We start from the raw sequence: 27,263 nt of genomic DNA on the forward strand, positions 1-27,263 counted from the left end.
CTTACTCAAAGAACAAAGAAAATTTACAGCCCAGGAATAGGCCCTTTGGCCCTCCAAGCCTGAGCTGATCCAAACCTAATGTCTAAACCTGTCGCCCAATTCCTAAGCATCTGTATCCCTCTGCTCCTCACCTACTCATGCATCTGTCCAGACACATCTTAAGTGAATCTACCGTGCCTGTCTCTATTACATCTGCTGGCAACGCGTTCTAGACACCTACCACCCTCTGTATAAAGTTCTTGCTGCGTATACCTCCCTTAAGCCTTTCAACTCTCACCTTGAAAGTGTGACCTCTCGTTATTGAATCCTTCACTCTAGGAAAAAGCTTATCTCTATCTATCCTCTCTATACCCTTCATGATTTTGTAAACTTCAATCAGTTTACAAAACTCCTCAGTCTCCTTTTTCCTAATGAAAACAAACCTAACCTACGCAACCTGTCTTCATAGCTAGCACCTTCCATACCAGGCAACATACTCATAAATCTTCTCTGCACCCTCTCCAAAGTGTCGACATTCTTTTGGTAATGTGGTGACCAGAACTGTACACAGTATTCTAAATGCGGCCAAACGAACGTCTTGTACAATTTTAATATGATCTGCCAGCTCTTATACTCAATACCCCATCCGATGAAGGCAAGCATACCATATGCCTGTTGACCATTCTATCCACCTGTGCAGCAACCTTCAGGGTACAATGGACCTGCACTCCCAGATCCCTCTGCTCATCAACTTTTCCCAAGGCTCTTCCATTCATTGTATAATTCACTCTAGAATGAGACTTTCCTAAATGCATCACTTTGCATTTGTCTGGGTTGAACTCCATCTGCCACTTTTCTGCCCAACTATATTCTCTTGTATTCTTTGACAGTCCCTTATGCTTTCTGCTACTCAAAATACTGCAGTCTGTGGTACACCCTGAGTCGGTAGACCTACTGTTGGGAAGGAGGTTTCTGGATTTCGGACTAGTGGCAGTGATTCAAGGATGTCAATTATGAGTGTCCTCAATGTGACAGAACAGACCATTCTCAACTCTGAGGTCTTTGGACACATAGGGTAGGATGTTTCCAAAAGATTGTGGGATCCAGAGTGGAGGAATTTGCTTCCTTTTCTTTGTTGCTCCCCTATCTGATCCTTAAAGTACTGATTTCTGAGCTTTTTGAAAATTAATGTACCAAGTGGTCATCATTCATAATAATTAATCACGGGTTCTTTCCAGTCAATAAAGTTAATGCCACAACACTTCAAGGAAAGCTTCAGAGAGTCTTTGAAGCATTTTCTCTGTCCTTCTCTGAAATGCTAACCATCTCAGAGTTGAGAAAACAGAACCTTTTGAGAAAAGGTTCAGCCACCTGGCTGGTAGTAAGTTCATTGTAGTTGATTTTACAAGAGATATGCATGAATGTTTCTGGAACTGTCTTCAATAAGGAAACTAACATTGTTCAACAGTCCTCCATTCAATGTGGAGCAGAGGCATTATTGTTCTGGGTCACAGTCCAGATTTCACTGCAGTACAGGAGTGTGGTGACAATAATTGCTCTGCACACAAAATTCTTGTTGTCTTTGGAGGTCTTAATTGTCAAACACTCGTTGCCTTAGTTTGTTGATTACTGAACAAGCACAACCTATCCAATGTTTGATTTCCTCAGTGATGTTGGCCATTTGAGAATGGTAGGTGCCAAGGTATAGGAAATGCTCGGCATATTCCAGAGCATTTCCTTCAACGCTGGGAGGTGGAATAGTTGGCTGATATGGGTTGTTAGGAGTTTTGGTTTGGCAACATTCACAAACAAGCCAAGTCTCTTATGTGAAGAATATCAGAAGTTGAGATATTTCTGTCAATCTAGTGCAGAGTGCTCAGTAATACTGCAGTCATCCATTGAAGTATGTATTAGATTATAATAACTTGATAAAAAAAAACAGCAGCTAATTTGCATATATAAATATCCCAGAAATGGCAAGGGAATAAATGTTCCCGAATGCACCTGACAACCTACAAAAGCTGTAGATTAACTATGCTTATGCTAGTTATTTTAGTTTTTGCAGAGCAGGTACTTTTCGGACTATCTCCAGTAGCCTGTGGTGAAATGTGTGGGTGAACCACCATCAGTGGAAGAGCTACAACAAGCATTGATACAACTAGAAAACTAAACAAAGATGATGACCATGAGGAAATTCCAGCTGAGGCCTTCAAAGCATCTTATAACAGATGGCAAAACAAGTGAATGGTGATGAGGGTCTCTGTCAGTCTGTCCTTTCTATTAGGAGGTATATTCCACTGCTCCTTCCATCAGCTGCCTTTTCCCAGGAAGGTAGGTTTCATTGACATTAGTAATGTGGAGGAGCTGGTATTGGACTGGGGTGGACAAAGTTAAAAATCACACAACACCAGGTTATAGTCCAACAGGTTTATTTGGAAGCGCTAGCTTTTTGAGCGCTGTTCCTTCATCATGTAGCTGTGGAGCAGGATCATAAGACACAGAATTTATTGCAAAAGATTACAGTGTCATACAACTGAAATGATATCTTTTGCTATAAATTCTGTGTCTTATGATCCTGCTCCACAGCTACCTGATGGAGGAGCAGAGCTCTGAAAGCTAGTGCTTCCAAATAAACCTGTTGGACAATAACCTGGCGTTGAGTGATTTTTAAGTTTATCATTGAGATTAGTGATGTCTGTTTGAAGGAGGTTAATGCTATCTGAGGCATCAAGGTGGAACACAAAACACCAAACAAGGACAGAGCTTCATAGAAAATGTTTGTAGTCACTCGACACCTTAAAATCTAACTGAAAATGAGGAAGCTGTGTGCATGTACTAAGATGAAGATGGTACAATGACCATTCTTCACTATGTCATACTTTCCTATTTTCACGCATCCAAATGGCACAACCTTAAGAAGGGAACTCCTGTAGTCTCAGGGTTATAGTATTCCAAGGTTGTATTTACACATTGGGTGTTTCTCACAAGTTTATATTGTCCTAAAATTCCAAGTGAACTTCTTTTGTAGGTTGTCAGGTGCATTTGGGAACATTTATTCCCTTGTCATTTCTGGGAAATTTATATATACAAATGAGCTGCTGTATTTTTTTTATCAAGTTATTATAATCTAATACATACTTCAATGGAAAGCAGTAGAGCTAACCTGATTTATTTTCTTTTAACAACATTTGCTTGGCTTCACAAGCCAGGTCTGCCTTGTGTTTGTAGTACGTTTCTACAGCCCTGAGTAGCTGTCCCAACCCTGACATAGGAGAGCCATAACAACCCCTCGATTCATGCTCTTTGTTCCAGCAAGCAGTGTCAATTCCCTCACTACGCTACCCCCTACTAATACCACATGCTTTCTTACTCTGTACCCCTTCAACCCCCTCACCTCTCTTAAATAGCTGCTTGTACCATATGTTATGGTCAGTTTGGGTATCCACCATGTAGCCTTCACACTCATCCAGACAAGTTGGAAGAACCTCATGCCTGTTGGACATTTGCAAAGGCTGAGATTCCTGTGCCGCTGTCCTCTGCATCCACTTATCTGCCTCACTTATACATGCACTTTCCCATCCCTGAGCCCTGACCAAATCAGGCAATCCAGTCCAAAGAGATGTGACTGCCTCCTGATACAAAGTGTCCAGGCCAGGTACAAAGAATGCAAGTAACTCTCCCCACTCCCTGTTGCATCACGGTATCTAGTTCAACCTCCAGCTCATAAACTCTGAGCTAGAGCTGCTCAGATTTCAAATACTTAGCACAGACATATTTGTTCTGGATTAAACCAGCATGAAGAATCTCACATATGTTGCAATTCTGATGTATTTGCTGTCCTGCCATCCTATTGTGTTCTAAGGAACCATTTAATTATTTTATACAATTTGATATTTTATTTTATTTTTCTAAATTCCCTTAATGTTACCGCAAATTGCTTTACTGTGATGCATCTTAGAAATAGAAGAGATCTTAGAGTAACTTATACTTTCCAAATAACTAGTATCTTTTCCTACAGCAGAACAGATTTTACTGCATGGCCAAGAAGCCATGTGACCTAATTCAGTTCTTAACCCCTATACAAGTTATTTGCTTCATTGGAAAACACTCGACTGGTTATTATAGAATGAAGATCATCCTCAGCTATACTGTACAAGCTAAGGAATTAAATGTGCTATTCTTGCACCATTAAGTAATGGTCTGTGATGATTATGGTAGTGTTAATTTGGGAAAGTAGTGATTGCCATTAAATTTAATGTGTAATGTGGCTGGTCTTGAATGTTCCAGCAAAGGTCTCATTTTATATATCCCAGGAAATGATGGTATAATAAATAACATCATAATTCAATCACACCATAATATCTAAGCATTTCAGCACCATAATAATGATGTAGGCTGCAGACAATGGCATAGATTTCCAGCAACTGACAGCTCACCATAACTTCTTGTCTCCACACATTCTGAATATTGCATCTAGCAGTCCCTGTCCGCCCAAAGAGTAAAGCACCCAGCAATATTGGTATAGGACATACACTTTCAGATGTGCGAGAACATCCTGTTACCCAAACGTTGAAACTTTTGCTCCTGTGTGCAGTAATTTTGCAGGAAGTGAAAAGATTAATAGTAAAAACAGAACGTCGATATTAGAATACTCAGTAAAGCAGGTTCAGAAAAACAGAGTACAAAATTTAGAGGTACAAGCCGGCAAAATTTTGACAGGAGCTTTTAACGAAGATTTTGAAGTCAGCAAGATGTATTTATAACTGTCACTTCCTTCCCCAATTTTAAGATCCTCCCTTCTCACAATCAGGAAATAGGGTAAAAGTGAAACTTGAAAGAAGGCACATCAGCAGAGTGTTACTTGAAGGCGCCTTATTTTCTTTGATTTGATTCCTTATCAATACGATAGTGGATTTATTACTGTAATAATCCTTTGAATAAAAGGTAAGGTGATCAGATGCTCTAATTCAGTTGCAAGTGGCTTACAAGCTCATGTCTTTTTCGAATTTTGATTGTTGAGGTTGTACCTGAGAGTGAACATTAGTCATTTGTATGTGCAGCAGGCCAGCAGTAGAAAGCAATGGTTTGTACACAACAACAGCGGCATGGCATGTTTAGCATGGCACATGCAATACCAACCACATGCAAAGTGCTCACTGGCAGCTTATTTGCATCTGCACAGTCAGGCTGCATGCCATCCACAAATAAGTCTGTATCATCTACTTTGTCTTTCTCCTTCTAGGTGACAGAGGTTCCTAATTTAGGAGATGCTGTTCAGTTTTTGCACGGAATCTTGTACATGGTGTTCAATGCAGACATTTAGGGTGGTGAATGGGATACTGGTTACGTGACCTACGTTTTCCTGAATGGTGTCAAACGTATTGAGTGTTTGAACTACATGCAACCAGGAAAATGGAGAATTTTCCAACATTCTTGGAAATGTGCCTTGGAGCTGGTGGACAGCCTTTTGGGAGTGAAGAAGTTTGTTATTCATTGCAGAATTACAAACCTCTGACTGCCCCCCCTCCTCCACACAGAAACAGACACGCGCACACACACAATAACCACACTAACTGTACAGCTGGTCCAGTTATGTTTCCAGCAATGACGACCCCCTCAGGATGTTGATGGTTGGTGGGGAGGGGGGGTGCTTGTGGAGGGGTGGTCAGCAATGATAAAGCTGTTGAGCATCCAGGGGAGATGGGATATGTCTGGTATTTGTCAGGTGTTTCTGTTACTTGCACTTATAAGTATAAATCTGAATATCAAGGTTTTGCCCCATGTGAGCAAGGACTGCTTCAGTGTCTGAATAGTACTGAACACTCTGCAATCTTCCCCTCTTTTGATCTTATAATGGAAGGAAATTAATTGATGAAGCAGTAAAATGCTTGGACCTAGCACACTACATGAGGAACTGCTGCATCAAGGTCTTGGAACTGAGATGGTTCACCCCCAATAACCCAACAATTTTCGTTTGAGCTAGTATGATTCTAACTAATTTCCTCCTGATACTCATACATCAACTTTGCTGGGGTTTAGTTGAAGGGAGTCACAGTCAGCTCACCTTTGAAGTTAGTTCAGACGGTAATGTTTAAGCAAAGGCTGCAATGGGGTTGAAACTAATGCTGCTGAAATTGAGAAGGTGAGTGAGTTGTTTGTGAATATGGGCTACTTGATAGCACTGTCAATTGCACCTTCCATCATATTGATGATTGAGAGTTGACTAATGGGGTGGCAAATGGATTTGTCCTGTACTTGTATTGCGTGGAAATACCTAGATAATTGTCCACCATCTGGAGATGCCCATATTGCAGCTGTACTAGATCAACATGGCTAGTTCTGGAGTTGAAGTCTTTGATTCTACTGCTGGAATATTCTCAGGGCCTATAGCATTTGCTGTATCCAGTACCTTCAACTCTTTCTTGATACCGTAGTGTGAACTAGATTAGTTAAATTCGTGATATTAGTAACCTCAAGAGAAGATCGAGATAGATCATATACTCAGCACTTGTGGTTGCAGATGGATGAGGTGAGGTGTGGGATGCTGTAGTTGATAGTATTCAACAGAATGTTTTCTGGCTCCTAGCTTGACCTGATGCCATGTGACCTCACGGAGTCTACAGTCAAATCAAGGTATAATAGAGCCACTCTCTTCCCACTGTATCATTATACTGCCCACTGCATCTAGTGTTCTGCTGATAGGACATACCCAGTGATGGTGGTGTCTGGGATGTTGTCTGTAAGGTATGACTCTGTCAAGCTGGTCCTTGACCAGTCTGGGAAATAGTTCACCCAATTTGGATAAAGTTTCCAGACCTTGGGGCTGAGGTCTTTGTTGCATCCATTAGGCTGGGACAGCTTTCGTCATTTCTGTCCCATAGTTTTATGCGAGGGCATAAGTTGGTCTTTTTCTGTTTCAAACTTATTGTAGTGGTTTAATATGACTGAACATCTTGTTAGGCCTTTTCAGAGGGACAGGTTAGTGTCAATCACATTATTGTGAATCTGGCATCAGATTTCTGTTCCCAAACGACATCAGTGAACCAGATGGGATTTTATGACAATCCCGTAATTTCATCATTGTATTTTGTGAGGTCCTGTAAAATTGGGTTAAATGGTGACATAACCATCACCTTCTCCTTTGTCACTAGCTTCTTACCTGCAGTGGTTGAAGGCCTACTTTTTTTTATGATGCAAAGCCTTTAGAAACTGTCAAGGGCCTTTCCTTGCTGCCATGTGTGTCGCTTTATCAGAAACACCCTCGTCAAAAGTGAGGACTGCAGATGCTGGAAATCAGAGTCTAGATTAGGGTGATGCTGGAAAGGCACAGCAGGTCAGGCAGCATCCGAGGAGCAGGAAAATTGATGTTCTGGGCAAAAGCCCTTCATCAGGAATGAAGGCAGGGACCCTCTGAGATGGAGAGATAAATTGGAGGGGGGGTAGGGCTGGGGAGAAGATAACAAAAAGTACAATAGGTGGATGGAGGTGGGGATGAAGGTGATACGTCAGAGACGAAGGTGGAGTGGATAGGTGGGAAGGAAGATTGGCAGATAGGACAGGTCATGAGGATGGTGCTGAGCTGGAAGGTTGGAACTGGGGTAAGGGGAAATGAGCTGAAAATGTGTTGCTGGTTAAAGCACAGCAGGTTAGGCAGCATCCAAGGAACAGGAAATTCGACGTTTCGGGCCAGAGCCCTTCATCAGAAATGAGGAGAGGGTGCCAGGCAGGCTAAGATAAAAGGTAGGGAGGAGGAACTTGGGGGAGGGGCGATGGAGATGTGATAGGTGGAAGGAGGTCAAGGTGAGGGTGATAGGCCGGAGTGGGGTGGGGGCGTAGAGGTCAGGAAGAGGATTGCAGGTTAGGAGGGCGGTGCTGAGTTCAAGGGAATCGACTGAGACAAGGTGGGGGGAGGGGAAATGAGGAAACTGGAGAAATCCGAGTTCATCCCTTGTGGTTGGAGGGTTCCCAGGCGGAAGATGAGGTGCTCTTCCTCCAACTGTCGTGTTGTTATGTTCTGGCGATGGAGGAGTCCAAGACCTGCATGTCTTCGGTGGAGTGGGAGGGAGAGTTAAAGTGTTGAGCCACGGGGTGGTTGGGTTGGTTCGTCCGGGCGTCCCAGAGGTGTTCCCTGAAGCGTTCTGCAAGTAGGCGGCCCGTCTCCCCAATATAGAGGAGGCCACATCGGGTGAAGCGGATGCAATAGATGATGTGTGTGGAGGTGCAGGTAATTTGTGGCGGATATGGAAGGATCCCTTGGGCCTTGGAGAGAAGTAAGGGAGGAGGTGTGGGCGCAAGTTTTGGATTTCCTGCGGTTGCAGGGGAAGGTGCCGGGAGTGGAGGTTGGGTTGGTGGGGGGTGTGGACCTGACGAGGGAGTCACGAAGGGAGTGGTCTTTGCGGAACGCTGATAGGGGAGGGGAGGGAAATATATCCCTGGTGGTGGGGTCCGTTTGGAGTTGGCGGAAATGACGGCGGATGATATGCTGTATACGGAGGTTGGTGGGGTGGTAGGTGAGAACCAGTGGAGTTCTGTCTTGGTGGCGGTTGGAGGGGCAGGGCTCAAGGGCGGAGGAGCGGGAAGTGGAAGAGATGCGGTGGAGGGCATCGTCGATCATGTCTGGGGGGAATCTGCGGTCCTTGAAGAAGGAGGCCATCTGGGCTGTACGGTATTGGAACTGGTCCTCCTGGGAGCAGATGCGGCGGATACGAAGGAATTGGGAATATGGGATGGAGTAAGGGGAAATGAGGAAACTAGTGAAGTCCACATTGATGCCCTAGCATTGTAGTGTTCCAAGGCAGAAGATGCGACCTAACCTGCACATATTTGGACTGTGAGAGGAAACCAGAGCACCCAGAGGAAACACAGGGAGAATGTGCAAAAATCCACACAGACAGTCACCCAAGGCTGGAATTGAATGTGGGACCCTGCTGCTGTGAGGCAGCAGTGCTAGCCACTGAGCCACCACGTACAAGATACTAAATGGAAGCTGCTGCATTTACAGTCTGCCAATCATATGAGAGAGATTCTTGATTTAGAAAACAATTTACAGAGTATTGAATTGAAAGCATAATGTGCAAGACTGTATTAGCGATTAGGACATTCCTTTACCCTTTAATTTAGTAAAAATATTAAACAACTTAATTTATATGGATTAATGGATTCATTAAAGAGCAATAGACTTTCACATGAGCATATTAAAGTATTCATCGATATTAGTATAACATTCTTCTTCTGTAGTCCTTCAGGATTGAGAATGACTTATTTTTACTCTGGTTTAGTAGGGTCCAGATGAGTTGAATGTGCAGTATGTAGACTCAGTCACATGTTGGGCAGGTGGTGGTTGAAGGTTGGGTAGCTGGCTGATTGGAGGTTTATGTACAGTTGGTGCCACAGGAATTGCAAAACCTGCACCTACACCTTCCCCCTCACCTCCATCCAAGGCCCCAAAGGAGCCTTCCACATTCATCAAAGAATTCACCTGTATATCCACCAATATCATTTATTGTATCCGTTGGTCCCGATGTGGTCTCCTCTACACTGGGGAGACTGGATGCCTTCTCGCAGAGCGCTTTAGGGAACATTTCTGGGACACCCACACCAATCAACCACACCGTCCCGTGGTTGAACATTTCAACTCCCCATCCCACTATGCCGAGGACATGCAGGTGCTGGGCTTCCTCCATCACCACTCCCTCACTACCCAAATGATTGGAGAAAAAATGCCTCATCTTCCACCTTGGAACACTTCAACCCCATGGTATCAATGTGGACTTCACCAGTTTCCTCATTTCCCCTCCCCTGACCTTAGCCCAGTTCCAACCTTCCAGCTCAGCACCATCCTCATTACCTGTCCTACCTGCCTATCTTCCTTCCCACCTATCCGCTCCACCCTCCTATCTGACCTATCACCTTCATCCCCACCCCCATCCTCCTATTGTACTCTTTCTTACCTTCTCCCCAGCTCCACCCCTCTTCCATTTATCTCTCCACCCTGGAGGCTCTCTACCTTCATTCCAGAAGAAGGACTTTTGCCCACAACATCGATTTTCTGTTCCTCGGATGCTGAGCTTTTCCAGCGCCACTCTAATCCAGATACACCCTGGTGGCCAACCTGTGGGCTCAGGGCTAGGGGCTTTAGGGGATCCCACCCAACCAATCAGCTTGTAACCCATGGAAAGTCCCCCAGGGGAAAGGGTTGCTCCATTTGAATGAGACCCATCATCGCAATCAATACTCCTCTATCAGCGTTTGCCTGACTGACTGCCCACCCTCAGCCAACCTGTAATCTTAACAGGCTTCTCCTTCTTGTTATCTGAGACTGTTGAAACACCAGCGCTGGCCATCACTCCTGGTTGCATTTCTGGAGCTGAACAGTAGTCGGCTGTTGGTAGGATACCCTCCCTTCCAGGAGCATTAATTGCTTGATGAATTGCTGCCAGCGCTCATTACTGGTGGCAGCAGGAACCCTCCTGACTTTCTAATCAGTGGATGGGGCCACAGCTGCCCTGTAAAATCCCAGTCATGTTCCTTAAATGAAGTCATTTTTGGGTGCATCAAAGATTGAGGCCTGAAGCAATGTCCTCAAAATAGCAGCAGCACATATCTGAACTTGCAACTCAAATACTTTCTTCCAAAAAATTTAAACTGTGATAATAAAATGAATGAGTATATCACCCAGTCTATTGCACTTTTAGCGAGAAACTTGGTGATTCACTGTCACTGTAGTCAGCTTAACTGGAATGGAATATTGCACAGACAATTTTACCTTAACTCAATAAGATCAAGTCTGGCATTTGCAAAAGATACTTTTGCCAAAAATGTGTCATTTAACCTCAAAAGTATTGACATTTAGATTTGTGGAAAGTTAATACTTTTTTTTCAGTCCAAAGAAATGTGTAATCAATGATTCTGGAGTTCTGGTATATACTGCTGAAGCTGGAAACCACATAACTTTTAAAAAGTGCTTGGACAAGCAAGTGAAGTGTCATAAGGTTCAAGGTTCTGGGGCTAGTGCTGGTACGTGAAACTAATGTGGGTAATTGTATGTTTTTGGCGATATGCTCTCAGTCGGCTGAACAGCCTCTTCGGTATTGTATAATTCTATGTATGTTCTTCTATTGCTGTTTTACAAATGTTATCAGCAAGGAAGAAATTGTCTTGTGCTGTATATCTGAACGAAATGTTTCTTTGGAGTGGGAGTAGGTTTTTTAGCTGCTGCTTTGGCTGTTCATGTATAGTTACTTAAGGGCTTTCTTGTAATTAAAAATGTTAACTTCAGTTAATTTTGTTTAAAGCAAGGCACCTCTTCAGATTATCCATGGAGCAACAGACCCCTGGCTGTTTGTGTGTAGCTGGCCTCAGGCTCTACAGTGAACATGACTGACAGACTCTGCTGCAGTCACATTTTAATGTCACCCTGACAACAGAGCACACACACGGAAAGACGTGATGCCTGACATCTACTCAACAAGACATCTGCATTTGCACAGAAATTAATTAAGGTTCACACAAAGAAGCAGAAGATGCTGAAAACAGTGCAGGCTGCATCTGTAAAGAGAGAAAAACACAGAGATCACCAACTATGGAAGATGTTAACGATGAGCAAGAAGAGAATCAGGAAACAGGGAAGAGGCAAAGAATGAAAGGATGAAATTTGTGATAGAGTAGTAGGCAGAAAAGAGCAAACAATACATCAATGCAAGACAACAGGAGGTCCCAAACAGATGCGCAGAAACCAAAAAGGTGACTCCAGAGGAGGTGTAAATAATCAAAGCAGAATAGCAGAGTATAGTAAACGTAACAAGTCATAAGGAAAAGGGTTTTGAAATCTATAACTGTGAATGAAGATCAGTCAGTAGATTTCAGGGTGTAGACCACCTTGCTAGCTGTGTGTTAAGTGGTGTTTCCCATCCCAAGCAGCAGCCTATAGGCTCTCCAAACCCAATAAGCGTGCTGCAACCATTCTTACAGGTTGCAACTTGTGCCAGTCTAAAAGGAAATAGCACCAATGACATTTTTTAACTCATAAGTTTGTTCCCCTCACAGGTTATACCTCTTATTGAGAACTTTCCCTAACTCGTCAAACAAGGATGAAAGGGTCATATAGGATGGATGTTGCGAAACTTGAAACGGTTCAGAAAGGATTTACAAGGATGTTGCCAGGGTTGGAGGATTTGAGCTATAGGGAGCAGCTAAGTAGGCTGAGGCTGTTTTTCCTGGAGTGTCGGTGACTGATGGGTCACTTTATGAGATTTATAAAATCATGAGCAGTATGGATAGGGTGAATAGACAAAGTCTTTTCCATGAAATGGGGGAGTCCAGAACCAGAGGGCATAGGTTTAAGTTGAAAGGGGAAAGATATACAAGGGACCTAAAGGGGAAACATTTTCACACAGATGGTCATGCATGTTTGGATGAGCTGCCAGAGGACATGGTGGAGGCTGGTACAAATACAACATTTAAAAGGCACTTGGATGGATATATATATGGGAAGGGTTTAAAGGGATATGGACCAAGTGCTGGCAAATGGGACTAGATTAATGTATGATATCTGGTCAGGGTGGATGAGTTGGACTGAAGGATCTGTTTCTGAGCTGTACATCTCTATGACTCTATAAATGCATGTTGATAGGAGTCAGGTCGTAGTTGTATCCCTGTGGGAAAGTTGCAATGTATCTTGTTGCTCTGGGTTTCTGAGTCTTCTAATGCACTTCTCACTCTGAAGCATTTTAAAACATTTCAATTTTCTAATACTTGTTCCTTCTCCAGCTATAGGCAACCAACATGGAGGATATTCGTAGGTCAAAACTTAATCTTCTTCAATGGTTGACCAATGATCCAGATTTTATTCTACAAGTAGTACAAGAAGATGGTCTCATTACTCAGCGAGAGTATCAAAAACTGAAGGCAGAGAATGATCCTGAAAAAAGAATCATAAATCTTCTTGATATTGTAATTGGAAAAGGCAGTTTATCCTGTGAGAACTTCATCCGTATCCTGCAGAAAGATAAAGTTAAAGAGACTTATCCAAAGCTGACAGAATGGCTTTCACATAGAGAACAAGGTAAATTCTGCATTCCATTATCCAATATTGTCTCACAATTTTCAAGTTAAACTTTAATTGTAATATGCTTGCATTTAACAGCAATGTAAGTACAGTTGTTATTCTTCACATATTCCTACAATTCTTTATTGTTCTAGTCATTCACTTAATTTAGTTACACTACCAGTTAGACAGCCTGGTTAGCTTGTAGACTAATAAATTATGAAAGTGGTTAATCATTCAAGTTGAAAGCAATTCTTTACTACCGTGAGGAGTTGCGTGCAATATAAATTGCTATTAATTACTAGGATTATACTCTATCTGCTGAACAGAATATGTACTACTTATGGTAATCAGTGCATCCTCACAAACAGTCCCTGTTCATTTATCTGCATCTTGATAGAATAGGGTGGTTTTGATATTAATCTATGCTTCTTTTCCCACTATTGAACACTATGATACTTTCATCCAAAGGTTATTTTCTGTCCATTACTGTGATTGACTGGCAATTAATTGCCACCGGTGGTGCATTAATTGAACTCTTGCTGTTTTAATGTACCTCCACTGTGAAACTAATGGCTTCTGAAAATTAAATGAAAATCAAAATGCTTTGTGTATGCCCTTTACATTAAAGAAAAAATTACAGTATTGATCATTTCTCTATCAAAATATACATCTAAAGAAACTTCAAGTAGACTTGAGAGTGTTTATATTTGTGGAGTTTCTTAAATCAAAAAGAATCCAACTCAAAAATTAAATCAAAGAAGATTTGAATTTTGTTCTGACCCTCTTTTGAAAGTAATTTCGATGGGGGTCAAGTCTTTGATTTCTCTTCCTATTTGATCACCCACTGACTTAATGTCTACCTCACACCTGTCCATTTAGAATTTTAAATTGATTGTTTAAACAGTAAATAAATTGGAACCTTAATGATATCCAGACCATCATTCCAGTACTAAATTTATTTGAGAAGTTGCATAATAGACTGAAAAGAGTCAGGGGTAAAGAAGACATTGCACATCAATATGAACACCTTGCATTCCGTTCTCGAGCTATGAACAGTTTAACTATAAACTTTAAACAGGAAGCCTTGTGTACTTAAGTTGTTCTAATCACTGGTAGTGTATTTGATTTCCTTCTCCACAAAGTAATTCCCACGTAGATCTCTGAAAGTATAAAGGATTATCATTGCTGAATTGTTCAGTGAATTCCCATTGTCAAGGCTCAAATGTTGTTATTCCTCACTTGATGTGGCAGCTGAAATGAATAACATATTCACACAGAGCTCTAGATTGTTTAAAACAATGATTAATACTTTCATTTATCAACATGGCAGACTCCTATAACACTGCTGATTATGTCATATAGCCACAAGAAATTACAACAACATTTTTAATGAAACATGTCCCAGTACATTCTAAAATTAATTTAAAAGAATGTGAATATATTGTTATTGCATATAGCAGATTAGAGCAGGTAAAAAAGGCTTATTTAATTTTAACATCTGAAAGGACTAGGCCTCTATGGTACTGATTATAGCACAGCTTTCAAATATAAAGAGTTTATAATGCACTATGTGCTTCACAAGAGAATTATCAAAGAAAATTTGGCACCAATCCACACAAAGAAGGATATATGACAAAAACCTTTGAAAATTGCAAGGTTTTAAGGAGTGACTTAAAGGAGGTAAAGAGCAATTGAGCTGAGGTAGGGACAGAGTTGAGGAATGTTTCGGAGATAAAAATAGGTGCTCTTGGTTTCTGTGTGGCCAGAAGTTAACCTTGGGATCAAATAAAATACCAAGTGTGCGGCCAGTCTGGCTCAGTAAGGTTGGCATCTGCCTAGAAGAAGACTGAAAACAATGGCAAAAGAATGAAGGTTTTGGTGGGAACCAAAGAGGGCGTGGCTTCAGTCTCCACAATACTGGAGGCCAATTCAACTCAATCAGTACCAGGTTTTATACAAGGACTGTACCTGGTTAGGGACTATGAAGAATTTGTAAAAGATGGTAGTGATGGCATAGATCTAGGTGTCAACATTGTACATGTGGAAGCTGACACTTTGGGACAAGGTTTCCCCAGAACATTGTTATTGAAGGAAGGCTTGTCAGAACAAATGTTGCCTGGTAGCAACTTCTTTAATGTGTAACTGCCTGGAAGCAGTGAGCAGTTAATTAAGTCCTATTTAAAAAGGGATATAGTTAGAAAACAGGCAATTATAAACTAATGAGTCTGACATTAGGAGTGGGGAAGATGCTGGAGTCCATTGTCAAAGATTTATAGCAGAACACTTAGAAAACAGTGATTGAATCAGACATAGTCAGCATGGATTGACAAAAGGAAAATCATGCTTGACAAATCTATTGGAATTCTTCGAGGGTGTAACTAGTGGAGTTCAACAGGAGAGCCAGTCAGTGTGATTTATTTGGACCTTAAGAAGGCTTTCAACAAAGATTAATGTGTTAAATTAAAGAGGATGGGAGTGAGTGCAGTGCATTGAGATGATTAGGAAATTGGTTAGCAGAAAGGAAACAAATGAGAAATAAATGGGTCTTCTGAATGCAGGTAGTGACTGGTGGGTACTGTGGGTGTTGGTACTTAGACCCCAGCTATTCACAATATATATTAATGAATTAGGTAAAAGGGAACTAAATGTAACATCTCAAAATTTGGAGATGAAACAAAACTGAGTGAAAGGGTGATCTGTGAGGAGGATACAGAGATGTTGCAATGTGATTTGGACAGATTGAGTGGACAAATGCTTGGCAAATGTAGCAAATATGGGTAAGTGTTAAGTTGTCCATTTTGATAGCAAATATAGGAAGGTAGATTATTATTTGAATGGCTGTAAATTGAGAGAGGGAAATGTTTATCAAGCCCTGGATGTTGCTAAAAGTAAGTGTGCTGGTGCAACAGGCAGTAAAGAATGCAAACTGTACATTGGCCTTTATAATGAGAGGATTTGAGTACAGGATCAGGGAGGGGGAGAGTTAGCTGGACACTGTTTCAGGAGACGGTCACATCCCTACCTTGGATTTTATCAGTGGTCAGGGACAGGAGGGTATGACTACCAGTGAGGCAGATGGAAAGGCTCAGGAGGTAGTGCTGAAGGAACCTCAGCCCTTAAGCTTGTCTAACAGGTTTGAGATTCTTGCTGCCTTTGTGGATGAGAGCAGGGGTTGTAAGGAGGATGAGCAAACTGATCATAGCACTGTGGCACAAAGAGCCATCCAAGAGGGAGGAGAAAAGAGAAATGTAGCTGTAATCAGGGTAATAAACACTGTTCTCTGTTGGCAGGATCAAGAGTCCCGAAGGCTGTTTTGCCTGCCTGCTGCACAAGTTCAGTATACTTCATCTGGCCTGCATGTAGGTACTCATAATATAGGTAGAAAGAGGAAAGAGGCTCTGCTAAGGGAATATGAGCTGTTAGGAGCAAAATTAAAATTAGAACGAAGAAGACAATAAGCTCTGGATTATTACCTGAGCATGAGCAAACTGGCTCAAGGTCAACAAGATTGAAGAGGTAAATGTGTGGCTCGAAGCTTGGTGTGGGAGAAGTAGGTTAAAATTCATGGGCATTTAGCACCAAAACTGGGGAAGGAGGGAACTGTTCTGACAGGGTGGGCTCCATCTGAATCATGCTGTGATCAGAGTCCTAGTGAATTACATAACTAGGGCTGTTGGTAGGGATTTAAACTAAACTTTAAACTCGGTTGGAGGTGGTGATTGGGTTCAGTAGTATGGAAAATTAGGGAAAAGGGTAGAGTGAGAGGTGTGGGGTGGGGAGGGCATTCAGGAGAGCTCATTAAAGTTTCTAAAGCAAATAAGAAGACAGAGAATATGGAAAGGGTCAGGAATCAAACTTAAGGCAGAAAAGATAAGGGGACAACTATGAGAATTATATAGGACTGACTGTGGTGTACCTAAGTGCATGCTATATGTCAAACAAGGTAAATGAATGTATATTGCAGATTGAATATGATGTGGGAATGACAGAGATGTGGCTGCAAAGTGATCAGGGCTGGGAATTAAATATACAAAGATGCATGTCCTATTGAAAAGTCAGATAGATAGGCTGAGAGAGCGAGGTTGCCTTGTTGGTAAGAAATAAAATTAAATTGTTCGCAAAAAGTGATGTTGAGTTGGAAAGTGTGGAATCTGTGTGAGTAGAGTTGAGTTGAGGAACCACAAAGGAAAAAAACCCAGTCGTCAGTATGTGGGGAAGAAAATAAATCAAGAAATAGAAAAGACATGTAAGACAGGCACTATTGCAGCTATCATGGGGGATTTCAAAATTCAGGTGGGTTGAGAAAATCAGGTTGGTCGCAGATCCCAAGAAAAATAATTCATGGAATTTCTACGAGATGGGATTTTGGAGCAGCTTGTGGTAGAATCCAGTAAGGGAACAGGCAATTCTGAATTTGGTGATGTGTAGTGAGGCAGATTTGATTAGGAGCTTAAGGTGAAAGAAACCGTAGGGAGCAGTGATCATAATATGAACAAACTCACCCTACAGTTTGAAAGGGGAAAAGTTGAATCAGATGTAATGCAATGGTTGGGTAAAGAGGGTTTACAAGAGAGCTACAAAAATGATCCCGGGAATGAAAGGCTTGTCATATGAGGAGAGTTTGGGGACACTGGATCTGTACTCTATAGAATTGAGGAAGATGAGGGAAGATCTAATTGAAACTTACAGAATACCGACAGGCCTGAATAGAGTGGACTTGGAGAATATGTTCACTAATAAGAGGGAGCATAGCCTCAGTGAGAAGGGGTGATCCTTTAGAACTGAGATAAGGAGGAATTTCTTCAGCCAGAGGGTGCGAATCTGTATAGCTCACTGCCACAGACAGTTGTGAGGGCCAAGTCATTGAGTGCACTTAAGACAGAGATAGGTTCTTCATTGGTAAGGGGATCAAGGGTTATAGGGAGAAGACAGGGGAATGGTGTTGAGAAACATGTCAGCCATGATCAAATGTTGGAGCTGACATGATGGGCCAATTGGCCTAATTCTGCTCTTATATCTCATGGTGTTATGGTATAACAAGGATGTCTTGCTACAATTATAAAAGGCATTGTTGAGGTCACAGTTGGAATATTGTGTGCAGTTTTGGTCTCCTTATCTGAGAAAGGATGTTCTTGCAGGAGAAGAAGTGCAGCAAAGGTTTATGGAATTGATTTGTGGAACAGCAGGACTGACACGTGAGAAGAGTCGACTAGGATTGTATTCACTGGACTTTAGAAGAATAAGGGGTAAATCTCATAGAACCCTATAAAATTCTAACAGGACAAGATAGTTTAGATGCAGGAAGGATCTTCTCAATGGTAGGGGAATCCAGAATCAGGGGTCATAGTTTAAGAATAGGGGGCAAATCCTTTGGGACTGAGATGAGAAGAACATTCTTCACCCAGAGAGTGGTGAGCCTGTCAAATTCACTACCACAGAAAATGGTCGAAGCGAAAACATTGTGTGTCCAAGAAGGAAGTAGTTGTTGCTAAAGTTGTTGCTAACCATTGTTGCTAAAGGAATCAAGGGATTTGGACAGAGTTAATGTACTGAGCTCGATAATAAGCCATGATATAATGAATGGTACAGCAGATCTTCTATGTTTCTGTTTGGTCATTCCAATACAATTAATGTGCTGAATAATTAAAATTTCTAATCTTTTCCTGTTACTTTTCTGCAGCTGTTAAACCCAGTGGACAACATAATATCAACGCTGATGTTCATGCTGCTGGAGGTTCCTTCATTGTGTGTCCCATAATCCAAACTAATCAAACTTTGAGTACCCCAAATATCAGCATACCTTTGAATATCAATTCATCCAAGAATGACAGGAGTCTGCCAAACAGTCTGACTTTAGGTAAATAATTAGCAGGAATCTGTGTTCTAAATAATTGTCTGTTAATTGTTTACTTTTGTGCAATGTTCTGTATTGTTCATGATGTTACTTTTGTAACGTCTTGCTTAGAAGATGTTTGTAATTACACAGAAACATAGAAGGATAGGAGCAGGAGGAGACCATTCAGCCCTTCGAGTCTGCTCAGCCATTCATCACTATAATGGTTAAACGTCCAACTCAATGACCTGATCCTGCTTTCACCCCATAACCTTTGATCCCATTGGCCCAAGTGACAAGATTTATTCACTTTGATGTCTGTTGCCAATCACCACTTGTGATTAGGTTCCCTTTCAAAATGGTTGGAAAGGTTGTTTTGAGACTTACTCTGGTTAAGCACTTCAGCATTTCACCGGGAACGATAATCTCAAGTAAATTTAATTGCATCTCATCTAACATTCAGAGGGAAGGAAAGCAAATTATTGCCACCTATGAAATGTGAAAACTCAATAAGATTAGATTCCCCACAGTGTGAAAACAGGCCCTTTGGCCCAACCAGTCCACGCTGATCCAGACCCATTTCCCTCTGACCAATGCATCTAACACTATGGGCAATTTAGCATGGGTAATTCATGTAACTCCACACAGACAGTCACCCAAGGCTGGAATTGAACCTGGGACACGGGTGCTGTGAGGCAGCAGTGCTAACCATTGAGCTACTGTGCGGCCCTAGTTCAGTGGCCAAATTGTTAATACTGGCTTAGGCTTAGGTTTAGGCTTAGGTTTAGGCTTAGGCTTAGGCAATAAGCTCAGACTTAGAATGATTAGCTCTTAATGTTGACTTCTGGTACTGAATTTGCCATGATATAAGCTGATCTCGATAACTTGTGCAATTTAACATCTGTTTCCTCTGATTTGTGACTTGAAAATATTTAGAGTGGGGAGAGGAGGGTTTGACAGACGTATTCCAAGGTTGTACAAGTGTTCCATGGTAAGGCTCATATGATTGTTCTTAACTGTCTGAAATTAAAGAAGCTCATTCCTACACTTTCACCATGTAAATAGTTACACAGATACAATAAACAAGCACTTGCTTTAGTGTAAGTGACTCTCTTTTTAGTTAGACTAGAAGGTAGCTATCCTGATCCCACTAGAGCATCCAGGCCTTTGAAGAGTGTATCACTTGGATATATTGATGACAGCACATACACAAGGCTGAGTAACAATGGCAATCAGAAGATTTGCTTTAGCTTGACCAAACAACATGGTGGTCAAAACAGTGACGATCTGAAGGAAATATGAAGACTAAAGTGTGTACACATCCAGCACAGTGAGCAACTTTCTAAAGATCATCCACAGAGATCTGAAGGTCTGATGAACCCTAGAGAAGAAAATCTTGTGGCAATGCTTAACATTGAAGAATACTTCAAAGGACCAGAGAAAGCATTTCAGACCTGCTATGGCACATGCTATAATCAAAGGAATCTGCTGCTCTCAGGCAGAGATACAGGATGCATTTCAAGTCAGGAGGCAGCATACAGGCATGTAGTGGATTTTGATTCGAGCAAAAACCAGCTAACACAGGGAGAGGGCTAAAAGATCTTCCCAGAATCTGGCTTCAACATGAAAACTCAATCATTTTCTTAATCTTCACCTCAGATCAAAAGAGAAATCAATAACACACTGATTTTCCAGTAAAAAGCAGTAATCTTATACATTTTGTGTTACAATGATCATGCACAGCATTATTACAATACCCTCCCCTTCCCTTCTTTAAGATCAATCTTGTAAAACACCTGATCAATGATGGTTACTCCAATGGTCAGCACTAGATTCTTAGTTTTTTTTATGATCTCTAACAATTATTATAATCGGCAAACCCCTTGGGATCTTTCTACATTGCAATCCAAAGTTACTGGCTGTCCCCTTTTTGATCATGCCCCTCATTATTTATCTCTAAGGACTGTTTGAATTTGATTGTCCACTTTACTGGCTATCTCTATCAAATTCCATTAGTGCTTAAAAAATTGAATCTGTTATAAATACTCAATAATAATAATTTTTATAATCCTTTCTATTGTTAACATTTTTTTAGCTAGTCAGACAACATATGCCAGGCATCCCTTTAATGCTTTATAATTGCATTGAAATCTATCTCTGTGATTATTTAAAGGATCTTTAACTAGAACCTATTGATATTGTAAATAGTTTCAAAGAGACAATTAATTTCTGCAGGATAACTTTGGCTGCTGTTTTTTTTAATGGCTGAACACAGCCATAATGAGACTAGAATTAATTACTTATTGTAGTGATTTTTAAAAAAGTTTTTGAATTACAATTTGATTTTGTTATAAATCTTCCAATTTTTAAAATCTTCTTTATCGCTGTGTGTGCAGTCTTTGAAATCTTGCCAGTCAGATAATGCTTTCTTTTGCCTTGGAATGATTCCCCTCTCAAAGGCCCATTGTTTTTTTTTCACTTCAGCTAAAGCAAGTCTTTTTGGGGCCATTTTTGTGTCTCTTAAAACAGTCAATTGAAGCAAGCTTTTAAATTCTGGCCATGTTGTGTCTCTTAAAAAGAGGGATCTCCAAAAATAAAGATATGCTATATACCCTTACAGATACTTTTAGGAGGGACCTGGTTTAAAAAATGATTCTTTGAGATCTTGGATTAATTTGGGCACCAGTTTTCATAACATCGTGATAGTAGGTGGTGTGTATGGCACACAATCAGTGTTGAACCTTTCAGACCCATGTACAACAATATCTTTTCCCTTAATGTATTGTAATAAATCAATACTCTTATAATCTAAACTATTTTAAGACTGACATTATATATAATGAAATTTCTGGTAAATACAGGCAGGAAGTTTGAAGTTTTATAAATACTTTGCTGAGAGAATGAAATATTTACTATGTATGTAATTAACTTAAAGTTTCAAGAGGCTAAAATGATTAAAATGATATCTTGTTTCCAGGTTCCACAAAGGAAATAAGTGTCAAAGAGTTGGAGGATAAAGTAACAGGTAATAAATTTTATTCTTGATTAAAAACGGGTAGAATATATGACAGATACAGGATAATAGAACGGAGGGTTACTAATCCTCCAAGTTTGAGCTGAGGTCCTCAAGCATCAATAGTTAATCTCTCAAACACTGCTGTGAGCAAGCCAGAAAAAAATACATTTGGCATTTTAAAAAAATATGGGCAGTATTTCCATTTTCTTAAGACACTTTTGCTAACTAATTGTAGGGAAACGGGTAACAGGAATTAAAAGGATGTTTTACTAGACAAGGGGGTTGAAGCAGCAGGTCATGTGATGAAGCTTCAATCATTATTGCAAGTCCCACATCATAGATGTATGTCCGTAAAAATATTGAAACACTCTATCTTGTACACAGATACTCAATCACGTAGTGTTTCAGAAAACCTTATAATCACATCTCCTACATTTTCCCATACCATGTAATAATGACTAGATTAAAACATTCTGTAATGTTTTAGTTGAAATACTAGACAGACTGAACAGAATTTGTCTAAAGTTTGAGAATTTTTGGTTGACTCACTTATTCGGTCCTGCCATGTGGCTCCAGTAACAAATGGGAGAAGTTACACCCCATTAAGGCTGGTGAGATGGCAGTAATTTCCACTGGCTACATTTTGTGTTCATTTACAAAAGAAAACCCTTACAAAAGGAAACCCTGATGCCTAACTCCAGTAAAAGTTGTGAAGCCTCTTGCTGAGCAATTGTACCTGCCCGTTTAGGTTCAGAAATTCACTGCTGTTGTTATTCAAGACCAATAGCTGCCTGCCAATTAAGATGACAGATAACTTTCAGTTTTAGTAAGCTAGTGGAGATTCTTCAAATGTTGCCCTAACCAATGGGGTGGCACAGTGGTTCGGTGGTGAGCACTGCTGCCTCACAGCACCAGGGACTCGGGTTTGACTCTAGCCTTGGGTTGCTGTCTGTGTGAGGTTTGCACATTCTCTCTGTGACTGTGTGGATTTCTTCTGGGTGCTCCAGTTTCCTCCTACAATCCAAAGATGTGCAGGTTAGGTGGGTTGGCAAAGCTAAGTTGCCTATACTGTCCAGGGATATGCAGGCTAGGTGGATTAGCTATGGGAAATGTAGGGTAGCAGGGTGGGTCTGGCTGGGATGCTCTTTTGAAAGTTGTCATGGACTCGATGAGCCAAACAGCCTGCTTCCACAATGTAGGCATTCTATCCTATGACTCAATGTGGTAGGATACAAGTTGGTCCTTGAGAGCAAGACACTGAAGGATGGAACAAAATTTATGTCACAAAACTTCTTTTGAGTTGTCAAATTGTAGAACTAGCTCAGAAAATCAATTGGCTGCAAATTTGTTACTGACAGTATTGAAGCACTAATCTATGTATTGATTACATTGCACACATTTTTAAACCCAGGCAGAACCTGCAATTTGATGGAGGGCTGTGAGATGCACTTATTACCTTCATAGGGTTGCTACCCTCACTACTCATTTTCTCTAGTTAACTTTCAATTGTCCTGTTCAACATAACAGCTGGTCACAGGCACAGGACCCCAAACAGCTGCTAAATTGTTGACCTTCCAGAAAGTACGATTAAAACACATCTGTGTTGAATTAAGGCGAAAAAAACTGTTGCTGTAAAAACGAACTTTTTCTGAACTTGTATTGTTTGAATTCAAAAAAAGAATTAAATAATGAAAAGCAAGATGTCAAAATAATTAGCCCTAAACTTCAATTAATCTGAGTTTTGTGACAGATGCAGAACTTGCTGCTTTTAAAATTCCATTGTTTTGGCCCTTGGTTCTCATAGGGCACTGTTATCAATCCAAATTAAAACAACAAAAGCAAAGTACTTTGGATTTTGGAAATCTAAAATAAATACAGAAAATTCTGGATAGCTCAGCAGGTCAGTCATCTCTGTTGAAGCCTCAGTAAATTAAAATATTTTTGATCCGGACATACTATGCACTTTTTTCAATCTAATTCAAGTAATAGCTGAAGAATTAAAAAAAATCATATCAACGTATGAATTAGGTACTGAAGTAGACCATTCAGTCTCTTTAGCCTGATCCATGATCCATATTTGCTCAGTTTGTGTTTTGAATTCCAGCTTTCTGCTTATCTCTGGTCTCCCTTGATTCCATTGTCCAACATGAGTCAATCCTTAAACTGAAATAAAGAACTGAAGATGCTGGAAATCTGAAATAAAATAGAAATTGCTGTAGAAACCCAGCAGGTCTGGCTGCATCAGTGTAGAGCAAACAGAGTTAACCTTTTGCATCCAGTGACCCTTCTTCAGAACTTTTCGAGCCTATCCACCTCTGTCTTTAAAAATATTTGATGATTCTGCCTCCACCACATTCTGAGGCAATAAATTTGCATAACTCTCTGGAAGACAAAATGTCTCCTAATCTCCGCCCAAAAAAGGCAACCACTAATTTTAAAACAATGCCCTCTCATTCTGGACTGACCCTGAAGTGGAATTCTTCCTTTTGCATATCCACCTTCCGACACTGTTCAGAATCTTAGACACTTCAATCAAATCATCCCTGTATTAATTTCAGTGGAAACAAGGCTAGCCTGTTTATACAACCCTCATAAGATAAACCACTCATTCTGAGTCTCAATTTAGTGAACGTCCTCTGAACTATCTCCAGTGCATATGCTATTCTTCCTTAAATAAGGAGACCAAAATTGTTAAGTCATGGTCTCACCAATGCCTAATACAACTGAAGCATAACATGCTTTTGTAACAAAAGCAGCAAGTGCTGAACAAGATCACCATGTCTGGCAAGACCTAAGGAGATTTGAGTCCAATATGACTTTTTGTTATTCCAAAACATTGATTCTGTTTCCAATTCCACAGATCCTGCCAGACTTGCTGAGTTTCTGGAGCACTTTATTTTTATTCCAGATCTCAGCAATACTTTGCTTTCAGCTTCAACTTTTATCTTCAATTCCTCGTATAATGAAGGATAGCAATTCCCATTAACCCTCCCCCCCCTTCCCAATTCCTTGATATCTTCACAGACTAACTTCTTTAGGTGCATGCAGTAGAACATTTACATTCCACTGCACCTTGGAATTCTGCAGTACGTTCTCAATTTAAGCAACACTGTTCCTCATTATTCTTACTGCTCAAGTGAACATCTTCACATTATTCCACATTATACTCTATCTGCCAGAATTTTGCCCACATACTCAACCTAAATTGTAAAGTGTTGAGGCCCCAACACAGACATCTATGGGAGTCCACTCATTGCATCCTACCTATGAGACAAAGACCCATTTATATATACTCTTGTGTTCTCCCAGCCAAGCTTCAATCGATACTAATATCGATTGTTAGGTAAGGGGTAAATGTAGGGGTATGGGTGGGTTGCGCTTCGGCGGGTTGGTGTGGACTTGTTGGGCCGAAGGGCCTGTTTTCACACTGTAAGTAATCTAATCTAATCAAATATGGTACCCCCATATTATGATTTTCTGTAGTTACCTTTGATGTGGTATTTCTTTCAAGTCTCTTCTGGAAATCCAAGTGACTCCCATTAGATGGAACCACACTGACTCTTCCTGATGACCTTGAGACTTTCTAAATATGCAGCTGTAACTTCCTTAATGATTAATTCTAACATCTTCTGCATGAATAATGTCAAGTCTGACTGGTCTATAGTTTCCCTTCTTCTGCCTCTCTCCCTTCTTGAATAGTACAGTTATGTTTGTTATTTTCCATACAAATGGAATCTTTTCTGAATCAAGGGAACTTACTGATGATCCATTTGGTGAGTTAAGATTACATTAGTTTTTTTTTCAATCCCACAAATTAAGTTTTCAAAATCTTCCAACTTCTTGACATAGGAATCACAATTTGTCAAAACAAACTTTCAGCCATATACTCAACAAAGTCATAAGGTTTGTGTAAGTCTTGCATTTGGGGCATGGCATTAATTATTCCTTTTGTTTGTGTCCATTTTCTGTAATAACAGACAAGAAATCATTTCTGTTCTCGAATTGGGGAAGTCTTGTTCAGAAAGTAAAACACGTCGACGAACTTGCCGATCTAATGATGGGATATGGTCTTACTAATGAAATGTACTCTGAAATCTTGGGCTGCAAAACATCTCAGGAGAAGATGAGGAAACTTCTACAATACTCAACAACAACTGATGTGGTTTCAGGGCACCTGTTTTCAGCATTGTGTGTATTGCATAATTATGTCATACAAGAGCTAATTCAATAAGACTAACATATACCATCTGAGATTATTCCTTATTTTGTGTAGCTAAAACATGGTTTGGTTTTAACTATGTTTGTGAAGAATGCCTTCATATTTCAGGCCTATACTATTTAGGTAAGTATTAAAGCATAATGCCAAGTCTCCATCTACATTATGTTCTATCCTCTAATCGCGCGTGGTGCTGGATTTTGCTTCCTCATGTGTACACATGGCACTATGTACTTGGATTTGACCAGACCCCTTGCAACGTATTGGAAGGAGGTAGCCTCAATCTTAATTTTTATATTTATTTAAAGGCAAATGTAAGGTGCGGTGTTCCAGATATGATTCAATTAGTCCACAACTAGGCTTTTATAATAACATGCCTTATTTTCACAAAACAGCTACAAGAAAAAAAATTAGAATAACTTGATTGAAATACTTAACAAGATAATATACTTTTCACCACTAATTATCAACTGTTTCAATGTAGACAGCATTCCACAAACACAGCCTTTGCTAAAAAATGCTATTCAGCAAAACAGTTATGGATCTCATGTGCTGTCTCTCTCCAGTCCAGAAGAAAGATTTTTAAGAGGAAGCCTCACTTTCTAGTCACCGGAAGCGCAAGCTTTTAGCTCAACAGCTCGCAGAAACCTTCTCACTAACTGAAAGCAAAACTAAAAATCCTTCCTGGCTCTGTGTGAGCCCTGCCCATGCCCACTCTTGATTCTTTTGTCCCTTTCTAAAGAAAAAGATAACTCCAAACTGTTTGCTAACTGTCTTTCTGAAGGAGACTGTACAACATCACTATGGCAAAACTCTTCTGCAAGAGAAACAGCACAGAATACATCTCTCTTAAATTGCACAGTTTCATCACAATTTCCATTCTAATAGTGAGAGAGAGGTGGGAGTTGTAAAACAGCATCATGTGAACTGTTGCTAGGTTGCCTCTGGCTATCCCCATGCGAGACGTGGACTGTGAAAATTGACATATACACTTTGCTCATGGTCAGCAAAGGCACCTCAGAGACTACTTCTGGTTATGCCTATGCTTAAAAAAATAGCCTGTCACACATGGAGATGAAGGAAAGTGCACAGTGGTCTATTAGTTGACCATGCAGGAATAAGGGAATGCATGGAAAGGAACTGCTGTTGCTTTGTATATGAAATAAAAATC

The 27,263-nt window shown here is 40.6% G+C and overlaps 1 protein-coding gene across 1 annotated transcript; it reads left to right on the forward strand.

The window, feature by feature from the left end:
* Nucleotides 1-4,844: 4,844 nt before the first annotated feature.
* LOC132817509 (uncharacterized) lies at nt 4,845-27,263 on the forward strand. The gene is made up of 5 exons (XM_060827985.1): nt 4,845-4,923; nt 12,748-13,042; nt 18,708-18,884; nt 21,838-21,885; nt 25,854-27,263. The coding sequence occupies exons 2-5, from the start codon at nt 12,763-12,765 to the stop codon at nt 26,105-26,107; spliced, it is 759 nt and encodes a 252-aa protein (XP_060683968.1). The 5' UTR covers nt 4,845-4,923; nt 12,748-12,762; the 3' UTR covers nt 26,108-27,263.

The sequence above is a fragment of the Hemiscyllium ocellatum genome, chromosome 7 (genome assembly GCF_020745735.1).
Source record: "Hemiscyllium ocellatum isolate sHemOce1 chromosome 7, sHemOce1.pat.X.cur, whole genome shotgun sequence".
Lineage (NCBI taxonomy): Eukaryota > Metazoa > Chordata > Chondrichthyes > Orectolobiformes > Hemiscylliidae > Hemiscyllium > Hemiscyllium ocellatum.